At 37.5% G+C, this 14153-nt stretch overlaps 1 protein-coding gene across 1 annotated transcript; it reads left to right on the top strand.

The window, feature by feature from the left end:
• The first annotated feature begins 980 nt into the window (after nucleotides 1-980).
• Nucleotides 981-13102, top strand: LOC108208679 (ATP-dependent helicase BRM). The gene is made up of 14 exons (XM_017379205.2): nucleotides 981-1464; nucleotides 2538-3845; nucleotides 3952-5265; nucleotides 5412-5524; nucleotides 6196-6283; nucleotides 6390-6476; nucleotides 6925-7017; nucleotides 7095-7178; nucleotides 7260-7463; nucleotides 8414-8656; nucleotides 8727-10262; nucleotides 10354-10893; nucleotides 11277-11522; nucleotides 12207-13102. The coding sequence occupies exons 1-14, from the start codon at nucleotides 1321-1323 to the stop codon at nucleotides 12849-12851; spliced, it is 6645 nt and encodes a 2214-aa protein (XP_017234694.2). The 5' UTR covers nucleotides 981-1320; the 3' UTR covers nucleotides 12852-13102.
• The last annotated feature ends 1051 nt before the right edge of the window (nucleotides 13103-14153 follow it).

The raw sequence follows: 14153 nt of genomic DNA on the forward strand, positions 1-14153 counted from the left end.
TTAGTACTGAGGAGAAGGATGACTCTAAAATATATGAAAATACAGTAATATACTAGGCACCCAAAAATTTTCCCCAAAACTATCACAAATTTCATGTGAAATCGTTTTATTAGATATGCTACTATTAAATAGACATGGACTCCTGCACTGACCTCAATCTCGACAATAAAATTATTAGAGATCAGAATGATATTTTTTTTTAAATATTTTTGATAAAATAATTTAAAATACATGACATTATATAAAGTATATATAATAATTAATGATAAAATTATAATTGCAACGAATAACAAAAACAAACTCCCACATTTTTGTCACAAATTATGGTTTATGGCTAAAGGAGTGTGTATATACATAACAATATGGAGAGAACAAAATTTTTGTCAATATATTATGTATGATATTTTTAATTTTATCATGAGAATGATTTCTTATATAATCCGATGGTAAATTAGGATTGTATTTTTTCATAAAACAAAAACACTAAGTTTAAATATGTAAAAATTACATATGTACTTATTTTTATGTGATATCTAGGTATAAATGAACTTTCCTAAATTATTAGCTATTATATAAGATGGTTCTAAAAAAAAAGAACTTTTTTAATTTATAATGTTTATGCCCTATTATTATAAATATTATAAATAATTTATTATTATATAATATCAATTAATAAATATGGATTATCAACATATATAATTATGGAAGGATGGAATTTAATAAATACAAGATACTGTAATATATATTAATGAACCGACATTAATGCATAATATATATGATAGGTAAATAGACAGAAATAACCTTAATATGTATATATAAAATAAATAATAACTAAGGTTAAAATTGTACTTGGAGACTGAGATTCTAAGAAGCAAACTCACACACCTCTTTGTTACAAACCGGGGTTGTGTGGTTAAAGGAGTGCAGTGAAAAAAAAGAAGGAAATAAATAGAGATAACATACAACGGCAGTAGAGAGCAATAAAAATATATTTCAAACCCGAAAAATAAAGCTTAGGGTTTGACTGAAAAATGCAAATTGTGTAAAGAAGCCGAGAAATCTCGAGACTGTGTGTGACTCACCCGCGCGTGCCGGTGAATTCTTTCGATTCCGGCCACTCCGGCAACACGCAGATCGATGCCTAGCTGGTCCCGTAACAATCGCATCTTCAATTCTTTCACCAAAAGTAACAGATAAACCCTAATATTTTACGAGATCGCGGTGATTTTGTTAATTAGCGGTTTAGTCTTGTTTTTCGTTTGTTTTGAGCGACGATTCTGATAGTTTTGGTTGAATTCTGTGTAATTTGAGCTGTAATTTATGCAACCGGGCGGAGGACATGGACGGAACACGGCGGCATCTGCTTCCGCGTCGCCGTCGTCTTCGTCATCGGGATTTGATCCAATTCAGCAACAGCAGCAGCAATTGCAGCAGAGACAACAGCAGGAATTGCAGCAGAGACAGGTTAGGGTTCATTTCATGATACATTGTTTTGTTATTTCTTGTTTTTTTGAGATTGTAAAATGTTTTAGAAGTGTATATTTATATGCGGATGCACAGTAGAAGTGGCTTCTTGGTGTTAGTGTAAGTATTGATGGTGATTATATATTAGGCAAATTTAGTCTAGTGGTTTGTTTTGCCTTGCGGATTTAAGGAAGACTTTTCTAATGGTTTTATATTTCTTATGGATAATACCCTTTTTGTTGAATCATAGTTGTGTCAGTGATTATTGACATTTTTTTCTCTCTTGGTAGAAGTAATTGTTAAGGATGAAAATTGTAGTTTATTGGCAAAGATTTTTTTTTTTTTTTGGATGTCTACTGCTAGCAATCTTCTTGAATTTACTAACATATAATGTTTAAGCATTATTTATGTTGAAGTGCTTGTATCTTGCTGGGATATGTTGGAGATTATCTTACTAATGAAAACTTTAGTTTAAGTAATTACGGCATAGTTGGAAATGGTCTATTGCTTGCCGTTAATGCTTTAACATGAATAGTTTCTGTTCCCTGTGAATTTCTAGTGGTCTTCCTTTAATATATAACTGTATTTATGGATTGTTTGAGCATTATCAGTCGAACGCTTAATATAAATGAAGCAGGGAGGTAGGGGATTGTAATTGATTGGTCAGTTTAATTTTAATTTTGGAAGTGCGGGCTTTTAAATGTCATAAGAATCTTAGGACTCCAAGGGTTGGAGCCTAGAGGATTCCATTCTGAATAAGAGCTTTACACCTAAGTGCTTTATTAAATAATCGTTACATCTGCATTAAATTTGAGCTGTTCGCATGCTTAAATAGTTATTAGGCGGACACTAGAACTGGAGTATTCATGTTTGCTAAGTTGATAAATCATAAATGTTGGTCGTACACAAACATTTGCGAAATGAACTTCTTAAAGAGAAATTGAGTACAAGGGCAAACAAAAGATGCTTTTACCGCTACTTAAAATGATGCAGCTTTGATACTATATAAAGTCATGCACATGGATGATTTCCTTCTGTAACACGTATACTTGTCTTTGTCTATTTTGTCATAGTCATTCCATCAGCAGTTACTCAGGAAGCCTGATGGAAATGAAGCCATGTTAGCATTCCAGGGTGGACTCCATGGAGTATTGGGGGGGAACTATGGGTCAAATTCTGGCCCCATGCAGCATCCTGTACAATCTAGAAAATTCACAGATTTAGGGCAACAGCATGGTTCTCCGCATAGTAGGGAGGAAGCTCAAACTAGGAGTCAGGGCTTTGATCAACAAGTGCTGAACCCAGTACAGCAGGCCTACTTGCAATATCATTCGGCACAACAGAAGTCTGCTCTGGGAATGCAGTCTCAGCACCTAGGCATGGTTGGGCATTCTGGAAAGGACCATAGCTTGCAGATGGGAAATATGAAAATACCGGATCTCATGTCTGTTCAAGCTACACAGGCTCCGTCATTGCTGTCAAACAAGCAATCAGAGCATTTTGTTCGTGGAGAGAAGCTAACCGAAGAACAGCAACAGATCTCTGATCAAAGGAGTGATTCAAAGCAACCTGTTGTGCAAACTTCCCTCGGACAATTGATGCCTGGGAATATGATGAGGCCTATGCAGACACCACAATCTCAACAAAACCTCCAAAATATGGGTAACAGCCAGCTGGCAATGGCTGCACAGATGCAGGCTATGCAGGCATTGGCCCTTGAACGTAATATCGATTTGTCAGTTCCTGCAAATGCAAATTTGATGGCACAACTTCTTCCACTCATGCAGTCCAGAATGGTTGCACAGCATAAGGCAAATGAATCCAATATGGGTGCACAATCGTCATTAATCCCGATGACAAAGCAGCAGGTGACATCCCCACAAGTTGCCAATGAAAGTTCTCCCCGTGGTAACTCTTCTAGTGATCTGTCAGGACATTCCGCTTCGGGTAAGGCGATGAGACAGGCAGGTCAACCTGGCCTGTTTGGTGCATCTTCTCCGTCCCTGGTTCACAACAGCAACAATCCAGCACAGCCATTTTCTGGTCGTGGCAGTGATAATCAACTGTCTTCAAGACAACCTACCATGGTAAATAATGCTTCCATGCATCCTCCGCATACATCTGTAAATCTGAACCAAGGTGGAGATCATTCAGCACCTGGGAAAAGCAAATTACCTGGTCCAGAAGCTATGCAGATACAGTATAATAAACCTATCCGCCGATCTTCCCCACTATCTACAGCTCCATCGAGTGAAGGGAAATCTGTAAATCCTGCATCATCTCAGGGTGGATCACTCCCTCATTTGCAACAACCCTTAGGATTTACTAAACAGCAATCACATGTTCTTAAAGCCCAAATACTGGCTTTTAGGCGTCTGAAGGTATCACTTATTATTGTAATTAATTGAAAACCTAATCAGCATTGGGACTTAGTTGCGCCTGTTGTATATGTTTACAGTTGTAAGATTATATTTTACTTGCTTGCAGAAAGGAGATGGAACCCTTCCCCGTGAATTACTGCAGGCTATTGCTCCCCCACCTCTGGAGAATCATATGTTGCAGATGCCACATCCTGGGGCAACAGATACATCTGCTGGTAAAAATACAGATGCAGAAGATATGAGGCATATTGGATTCAGTGAGAAAGATCTACACACTGGTTCATCAACTGCTGGACTTACTAGTTTGAAAAGGGAAGTAGTTGCAGGAGACGAAAAAACAATTTCTTCAAGACAAATTGTACCAGCTGTCTCGAAGGAGCCATCATCATCAGTTCCTTCTCGAGAAGAAGAGCATCAAACTCTCTTTTCTGCCAAAATAGAAGAGGGAGAAGAACATGGGATTTCAGAAGATACTATTACAAGAAGCGATATGCATGTGAATAAGGGTAAGGCTGTTGCTATACCAGCTCCTCTGCCCGAGACAGGTCAACTGAAGAAACCCGTGCAAGCAAGCACCCCTCAACCTAAAGACGCTGGGACTGCTAGAAAGTATCATGGGCCACTCTTTGATTTTCCCTTCTTTACCCGGAAACATGACTCCTTTGGATCATCAGCAATATCGAACAACAATAACAATATGACCTTGGCATATGATTTGAAGGATCTTCTTTTTGAGGAAGGCAAGGAGGTTCTTAACCGGAAGAGGACAGAAAATATCAAAAAAATTGGTGATATACTTGCAGTAAATTTAGAAAGGAAAAGAATCAGACCTGATCTTGTTTTACGGTTGCAAATTGAAGAGAAGAAGTTGAAGCTGTTGGATGTGCAGGCGCGCTTGAGGGATGAGGTTGATCAACACCAGCAGGATATTATGGCAATGCCTGACAGGCCATATCGGAAATTTGTACGGCTATGTGAGCGTCAACGTGCAGACCTTAGCAGAAAAGTTCAAGCCTCCCAGAAAGCAATTAGGGAGAAGCAACTAAAATCAATTTTTCAGTGGCGTAAGAAGCTACTTGAGGCTCACTGGGCCATCCGTGATGCTCGAACTGCCCGTAACAGGGGAGTTGCTAAGTATCATGAGCGAATGCTGAAGGAGTTCTCAAAACGGAAGGATGATGATCGCAGTAAAAGGATGGAGGCTTTAAAAAATAATGATGTTGAAAGGTATCGGGAGATGTTACTTGAGCAGCAAACTAGTATTCCTGGGGATGGTGCTGAGCGATATGCTGTCCTCTCATCATTTTTGTCCCAAACAGAAGAGTACCTTCACAAACTTGGTAGTAAAATAACTGCAACAAAGAGTCAACAGGAGGTTGAGGAAGCAGCAAACGCTGCAGCAGCAGCTGCGAGGGCTCAGGCACTTAATCTCCCTTCTCTTGTTACCTAATTATTTTTGTTAACTTAATATCTTACAGAAACTTTGATCAAAATTTTTATTTAAATCTCTTACATTTTGTTACTTTCGTTTATCACTAGTTAAGTATGGTTGCTTGTTTGTTACAGGGTCTATCAGAAGAAGAAGTAAGAGCTGCAGCAGCTTGTGCTGGTGAGGAAGTAACAATAAGAAACCGTTTCTCTGAGATGAATGCACCAAAAGATAGCTCATCCGTGAACAAGTAAGCTCATTAATATACTGACATGTCTCTGAGTCACTGGTGTAGGTAATAGAGATGCTGCCATGTATCTGGAATTTTGTATTATTCTTGGCTGCTTGTTACTTTGATTTGGGTACAAAGTGTCAGACACGACACATATCTAAGTGTCGGACTCGGAAAATCTCAAAATTGGGGACATGGGGATACTGTCCTATTTTTGGGCATGGGTATGGGGGGGCATGAAATTACACACTAATTAACAAGCATGGTGAGTCGATACCTTATTAAAAAGTAACAATCATATTTAGATTAAACACAATTATATGAATGATTATGCAAATTAGGGATCTTCCCAGTTTTTCTTTTGCTACTTTCTCTCTACTCATTTTTTGGTGGTCTTGAAGTTGGTCAATCAAAGTGTCCACATTTCAGTCAAAGTTTATGACAGAATAAATGTCGTGTCCGAGTGTAGGACAGGGGTACGGCTATCTAAATAGAAGAGTCGGAGTAACATAGCTTTGCTGTAGATATTCATCAAGTGTTGAAGTCATCGCTAATAGGAAGAAGTTGAAACTAGTTTCATAATCAATTTACTTTTTTTTAATCATCACCCGTACATATATGTATCTTTGTATTGTTCCAATGTATTGGAGAAGATGTTGATTTATCTGCATTACTTGTGGTTGTTTTAGGTATTACAATCTTGCACATGCAGTTAATGAAAGAGTTTTTAGGCAGCCATCAATGCTAAGAGCTGGAACTTTAAGAGATTATCAGATTGTATGTGTTATTCTCTTGAAAGTGCTGGTTTAAAATATAGCCTTTCCCTTGGTTTTATCTTATTGCAAGTAGCTCTTTATGCTTAAAATGGTTATTGACATTCCAGGTTGGTCTGCAATGGATGCTTTCTTTATATAACAACAAACTCAATGGAATTTTAGCAGATGAGATGGGTTTAGGGAAGACAGTACAGGTCAATCCTTGCCAGCTGATTAATGTCTTCATTTTATCTACATAAATTTGTTGATAACTGGTTGGTTTTTTTTTTTATGATAGAAAAAATTGTTACACTGTTGTTATTGTGATGGGCTAATATGAGTAGTTAGTTACAAGTACTGTGGTCCCTTCTGTTATGTGTTTCTTACTTTGGTTATCAATCTGTTTACTATGATGCAAGGATACATGTTACGATATCTTGTAAATGTTATTTTGTCTTGATTCTTTCCATAATAACCCGACTTGATTCCAAAAAGTTATGTTTTTCCAATTTGCTAACTTGGTTTATTGTGTGAACCATAAAGATGATTACTTCAATATAGTATTGCCATTTTTTTGGTTTATTTGCTCTGAAGCGTTTTCTATTGCAAATACTAAGGAAACTTGATGTTAGCCTTGTTATTCTGGGTTTCTATGACTATCAGGTTATGGCATTGATTGCTTATCTGATGGAGTTTAAAGGAAACTATGGCCCACATCTCATTATTGTTCCCAATGCTGTGCTGGTCAACTGGAAGGTTTACCTTTCTATCACACTTCATAGGGTATCTTGTTTTCCGTTTTCTGCATATGGCTAACTTCATTTGTATTACAGAGTGAGCTTCACAACTGGCTGCCATCAGTGTCTTGTATATATTATGTTGGTCAAAAAGATCAGCGTATAAAACTATTTTCACAAGTAAGATTTGGCATGAAATTATGATTCTGACGTGAATTATTGGCAAAGTACTAAATTTTTGTTTTGATTGTCTAAATTTAGGAGGTGTGTGCAATGAAGTTTAATGTACTTGTCACGACCTATGAGTTTGTCATGTATGATCGTACAAAGCTCTCAAAGGTTGATTGGAAGTACATAATAATCGATGAAGCTCAACGAATGAAGGATAGGGAATCTGTTCTGGCCCGTGATCTTGATAAATACCGCTGCCAAAGGCGCTTGCTTCTTACAGGAACACCCTTGCAGGTTTATTAGGATTGCCACATATTTTTACACTTGCCTATTCACACATTTTCTCTGGAGTAAATGCTATTTAAATGACTTTGGTTATATTTGATTATCCATGTTACCAATGTAATATTTATCAATTTCTGTAGAATAGGCATTCTTTTTACACTGAACAAATAGCATATTTCTCTTTGCTTTTCTGTGTTGAGTTCATGAAATAAGACAGGAGTAAGACGAGGGACGTGAGATGGATATTTAAATTATAATAGGCACCAAGATGCTTATCCTCCACAAATCGATCTTTTCTTCTTCCTCATTCCCATATTCATTGTCCTCATATTGTCAATTTGCTGCCTTGTACATGATGCTCCAGATGATGCATTCCTTTTATTTGCACTGGTTACTCTTGATCCTCACTTACAAATATATGGCGGTTCTCCAGCGTGAGAAGCATTAAAACATCCTTATATGGCACACCATTTGCTTTGTGAAATACATAGTCAAACATTAAATTGTTTAATATTGTTGGACTGGTTGATGTTTTCTTGCCTGTTCTAAAATCCTATTCAGATCTGGTCAAAATTCTCATCTTCAAAAAAACATGGTTTGTTGAGTTTTTTTTTTTTTAGTTTTTTATTGGCATTCGCACTTAAGTGATGCTTTCTGGAATGTGCTTGGCTTTGTCAAAGCAAAGCCCAAACAGTTTTCTTTAGTAACAGTGATTTTATGGTGCAAGTGAAATAATTCTTCATTAGAATCAGTCTTGGATTTTTATTTCTTAGGTCCAGTGTTTGTATTTTTATTTGTCTCTTGACAGTAATGCCGTGGGATATGATAATACTGAAAATGGCCGTGAAGTTTATTTGATTAAATAAGTTGTCTGCTTCATTTTGTAATTAACTTTTTTCATGATCTGCTCCAATTCTATACTAATTTTGTGCTGAGGTGAATTTCTTGACATTTTGCAGAACGATCTTAAGGAGCTCTGGTCACTTTTAAATTTACTCCTTCCTGAAGTGTTTGATAATCGGAAAGCTTTTCATGATTGGTTCTCTAAACCTTTTCAACGGGAAGGTCTTCCACAGAATGTTGAAGATGATTGGCTGGAGACAGAGAAAAAGGTTATCATTATCCACAGACTTCATCAAATACTCGAGCCTTTTATGCTTAGACGTCGTGTAGAAGATGTGGAAGGTTCACTTCCTCCCAAGGTAAGTTTTATGGCATGTCATGTTGGTCAAATACTGCAAGTGAACTGTTTCTGAACATTTTCAATTGCAGGTGTCAATTATATTAAGATGTAGAATGTCAGCTATTCAAGGTGCCATCTATGATTGGATCAAAGCTACTGGTACTCTACGTGTTGATCCTGAAGATGAGAAGCTGATGAGTCAGAAAAAGCCAATGTATCAAACCAAAGTATATAGAACATTAGCTAATAGGTGTATGGAGCTTCGTAAAACTTGCAATCATCCTCTACTCAATTATCCATATTTTAATGATTTCTCCAAGGACTTTCTTGTCAGATCATGTGGGAAATTGTTTGTTCTAGACAGGATCCTAATAAAGCTTCAAAGAACAGGGCACCGAGTATTGCTTTTTAGTACCATGACGAAACTCCTAGATATTTTGGAAGAATATTTACAATGGCGGAGACTTGTTTATCGCAGAATTGATGGGAGTACTAGCTTAGAAGACCGAGAATCAGCTATTGTTGACTTCAATAGTCCTGATACTGATTGCTTTATCTTCTTGCTAAGCATTCGTGCTGCTGGGAGAGGCTTGAATCTTCAGACAGCTGACACAGTCGTCATATATGATCCTGATCCGAACCCTAAGAATGAAGAGCAAGCAGTTGCCAGAGCCCATCGCATTGGACAGCAGAGAGAAGTGAAAGTAATTTATTTGGAAGCAGTGGTTGATAAAATCTCAAGCCATCAGAAAGAAGATGAATATAGGAGTGGAGGTACAGTTGATTCAGAGGATGACCTTGCAGGGAAGGATCGATATATGGGGTCTATAGAAGGTCTCATACGGAATAATATTCAACAGTATAAGATTGACATGGCTGATGAAGTCATTAATGCCGGGAGATTTGACCAGAGGACAACACATGAGGAGAGACGACTGACTTTGGAATCTATGCTACATGATGAGGAGAGATATCAAGAAACTGTGCATGATGTTCCTTCACTCCAGGAAGTAAACCGCATGATTGCAAGAAGTGAAGAAGAAGTAGAACTCTTTGATCAGATGGATGAAGAATTTGATTGGGAAGAAGATATGACTAGATATGACCAGGTTCCCAAATGGCTTCGTGCTAGTTCCAAAGAAGTGAACGATACGATTGCTAAGAAATCTTCCAAAAAGAGTGCTTTGTTTGGGGGGAACATAGGAGCAGAATCTAATGAACTTGAGAAAAAAAGAGGAAGGACTAAGGGTAAAAAGTTTCCTGTATACACAGAGCTAGATGATGAAATTGATGATTTTTCCGAAGCTAGTTCAGAAGAGAGGAATGGGTACTCGGGTAATGAAGAGGGAGAAATTGGTGATATGGAAGACGATGAATTTGTTGCTGATGCACCTGCTGACAATGACAATCAACCAGATGATGGTACACTTGCTGCTGAGGTCTATGAGGATCCCCGACCTTCAGAAAGTCATAGACCAAGTCACATGCCTGAAGAAGCAGGTTCGTCAGGGTCATCTTCAGGCAGTCGAAGATTGATTCAAATGGTGTCGCCATCTATCTCTGCTCAGAAGTTTGGCTCACTCTCTGCCTTGGATGCTAGGCCAGGTTCTGTTCCGAATAGGCTGGTATGTTGCTTATTGAAACTTGTAATAGTATATTGTTTTCTGCAGTGTGAATATTACTATTTGCTTATATGGTTTTTTATACTGTTGCCAGCCGAATGACTTGGAAGAAGGAGAAATCGCCCTGTCTGGAGATTCTCTTATGGACCGCCAGCATTCTGGTAGTTGGAATCAAGATCGTGATGAAGGTGAGGATGAACAGGTTCTGCAACCTAAAATAAAGCGAAAGCGAAGCATTCGGATTCGACCACGGTTTGCAACAGAGAAGCCTGAGGAGAAATCCATTGAGAAATTATCGCTACGGCGTGGTGATTCTTCTCAGGTACCATCACAGATCGATCATAAATACGAGTCTCGAGTAAAGAATGAAAGAGACCAAAAATTGATTGTAGAGCCTCATTCACAAAAGCTGGAGAAAATTGATCCGTCACTGAAAACCAAGAGGGGTTCACATTCACGGAAAAATTCAAATTCTGGAAAAGTGCATGTGTCACAAAAGCCTGGAAAAGTCAATGTCTTGTCTGCTCCATCAGAGGATGCTATCGAACATTCTAGAGAAAGTTGGGATAAGAAAGCGATGCACAAAGCAGGCAACTCAATTGATAATAAGATGTCTGATGGAATTCAACACAAGGTATGCTTTATATGCGAAGCTATAGTTAAAATTATATTGAAGTTGTACATTTTGGTGTTTGCAGTTTTTTGTTTACTTTATAACTTATAATGCTCATTGGGCATTACATATGCTTGGATGGTAAGAAATGGACCGTTGAAATGGCACATAGAATCATCTTGTTTATTCCAAAAGGTCTTGTTTTGTTTTATCTTCTATCAATTTCTGCATGCAATGCCTTTGTTAATTGATGAACTGTTCCTTTTCTGCATTCTATGTGTTCCCACTCTGTTGGCCAGGTACACTATCACACACACTTTTATATTCTTGTGTACTTCCTTGGTATTATGTTCTGCTTTTTTTAGTTACACAAACATTTACTTGTTGCATTTTCTCTTTTCTAGTGCAAGAATGTGATAAACAAGTTCCAACGGAGAATAGACAGGGAAGGTCATCAAATAGTACCACTTCTAACAGAACTCTGGAAGAAAAGTGAAACTACTGGTTATATGGGTGGGAGCAGTCAGCTTGATATACGAAAGATCTATCAGCGGCTTGAAAACTTTGATTATAATGGAGTAATGGAGCTCTGTTCTGATGTTCAGCTTATGTTAAAAAGTGCAATTCAGTATTATGGCTTCTCGCATGAGGTATGCTTACTGGATTTAACTGTGTGCTTGCATGTTGTTGCTAAAATCATCCTTGGACTATTTGCTTTTGTGTTTAGGAACAACATAGGGTCATAGGTATTTCCCAGAAAATTGTGGATAATGTAGATATGTTGTATCGATGTTATAGTATGTAGCTTGGTAGTTAAAAAAATAGGTATTGGTGCACTCTTCGAGACAACATAACATTTCAATTATTTTCCTTTTGATTCAATCTTTATATAGTGTGGAACTGTTAATAAAATTATCGTTTCATGCTTGATCTGATATAATGAGTAGAACTAGCCTTCAAATCCTTTCGCATTGGTGTAGTTATGTTCCTTGCAAAGTCTCTAGCATATTAATAGCATACATCTCTACATGCTGCTTTTATGTTTGTAAATTTGAAAAAAGAAAGAAGCAAATTTAAAAATCAATTTTAGGTATTTAATCTCAATGGAGAATCGTGATTCGTTCTGGAGTTCTTAAAACGGTGTCACTTGACAGTCGGGGCTAAATTATAAATTTGTCTAGTATTCAATTATCCATATATGATGTCTTATGCCAGCACATGAATGGTGAAATATATTTTCTGATTGACAAGTGAATACATATTCATTTTACTTCTTACTTGCATCCGCACATGAATTAATAGATTAGTTCTTAACTCTTTTATTCCATGAATAGGTGCGAACAGAAGCAAGGAAGGTGCATGATCTCTTTTTCGATCTATTGAAGGTGACTATACCAGAAATAGATTTTCGAGAAGCCAGGGGTGCTGTCTCTTTCTCGGGGCATGCAGCGTCTAGTTCTGCTCCACCTTCAAGACAAATTCTTGCTGGTCAAGGAAAACGACAGAAACAAACCATTGAGGCAGACCCTGATCATAACCACTCTCAGAAGTCGCTTTCTCGTGCATCCCATACAAATGAAGACTCCCGGACTAGAAGCCACATACCTCAGAGGGAGACAAGGTTTGGAAGCAGCAATAGTAATAAGGAGTCCGGCCAGCATGAAGATTCTCGACTCTTTGCCCATCCAGGAGAGCTGGTCATTTGTAAAAAGAAGAGGAAGGACAGGGAAAAGTCTGTCATAAAGTCTGGAAATGGATCTGCCGGCCCAGTGTCACCTGCTAGTGTTGGTCGTATTAGAAGCCCAGGTTCAGGTTCAGTTTCAAAGGATGCCAGATTGACTCAGCAGGCTCCCCCGCAGCAAGGATGGACCAATTCCCCTCAACAGGCAAATGACAGTCGTAGCGGAGGTATTGGATGGGCAAATCCTGTGAAAAGAATGCGAACAGATACCGGAAAAAGGCGCCCAAGTCAATTGTAACTTGTAAGCTTAGTTTATACCATAAGAGAAAAAAAAGAGAAATTGTTGTTATTAGTTTCTGGTGGTGAATCTATAACCGGACTGATCCGGCAGGCGTATGTCCATAGTGTACACTTTCGTTTGCGTTGTTACCTAATGCTGTAGTTGTTATAATGCTCTACAGATTTCTTGTATCTGTGTAGGAAAAGAATCTGCTTGAGTCTTCTGATTAGATATCATCAATGAGAGCTGCAGAGATTCTTCTAGTTTAAGTTATGTGTTGTTTTGACATGTAATTTTACCTGTCTCCGTCTCTACACCATTTGTGTTATCTTTTTCAAGACTTGCCTAAATCTATTAAATACTCATTAAGATATAATCACCCCAACTCTGGTTCATGGTTTTTGCTCAACTTCATTACTAAAATCATTATGCTTTTTATGTCGATCCAGAAAACACTTCCGGATACACCATATTTGAATTTTTTTTTTATTTGCTTAATCCAGTTATACTGCAAACCTTTTGACTGGACTGGGTGATTTTATCTCTCTTTGTTGTTTAATAGTAAAATGGCATGACCGTATAAGGTTAAAATAAACATTATTGGAGTGTATTGGAATGCTAGAAAGTTGGAAATACTGCAATTTTTATAGTTATATATACTTCTCGGCTTATATAATTTTATTATATTTAGGACACCATATATATATATATATATATATATTAAGAATGAGGATGATCATGTTTTACTTGTAAATGCGGATATTACAGTGAGAGAGGGTCGATATTTTCCAGAGTTATTCAACACAGTTCGAAGGAGGGATATTGTATTAGAACAAGAAATCGTCCATGTTTTTGATGTTGTTGGTACAGGTCAAGATATTACTATAGGAGAGATGTACACAGCCTTATACATGATGGATATAATTTATGCATGTTGGGATAAATGAGATCCTGATTGAGGTGTGGCAGTGTTTGGTGGAACATGGTGTACGATTGTTGACGACTCTTCAATGTTATACTTCGGACAGTTAGGATGCTGAGCGAGTAACTGTTAAGTGTTATTGTACCCATTTATAAAAATAAAGGTGATGCTCAAAGTTGTAGTAATTATCATGGTATTAAGTTACCTAGTCAATAATGAAACTCTGGAGATGAGTTATTGAATACAAGATTAGAAGAATTGTTGTCATTTCAGAAAATCAATATGGTTTTATGCCAGGAACGTCAACCATTGAGGCGATTTATCTCATTTGTTGTCTTGTGGAGAAATATCGAGAGCGTCCAAAGGATCTTCATATGATGTTTATAGGTCTTGAAAAG

Source organism: Daucus carota, chromosome 2 (genome assembly GCF_001625215.2).
Source record: "Daucus carota subsp. sativus chromosome 2, DH1 v3.0, whole genome shotgun sequence".
Taxonomy (NCBI): Eukaryota; Viridiplantae; Streptophyta; class Magnoliopsida; order Apiales; family Apiaceae; genus Daucus; species Daucus carota.

Excerpts from the sequence above, each read along its gene's own strand:
- LOC108208679 (XM_017379205.2), top strand. The coding sequence starts at position 1,321 with ATGCAACCGGGCGGAGGACATGGACGGAACACGGCGGCATCTGCTTCC. Across the intron at positions 1,465-2,537 it reads AGGAATTGCAGCAGAGACAG|TCATTCCATCAGCAGTTACT; the intron begins GTTAGGGTTCAT and ends ATTTTGTCATAG. Across the intron at positions 11,523-12,206 it reads ATTATGGCTTCTCGCATGAG|GTGCGAACAGAAGCAAGGAA; the intron begins GTATGCTTACTG and ends TTCCATGAATAG.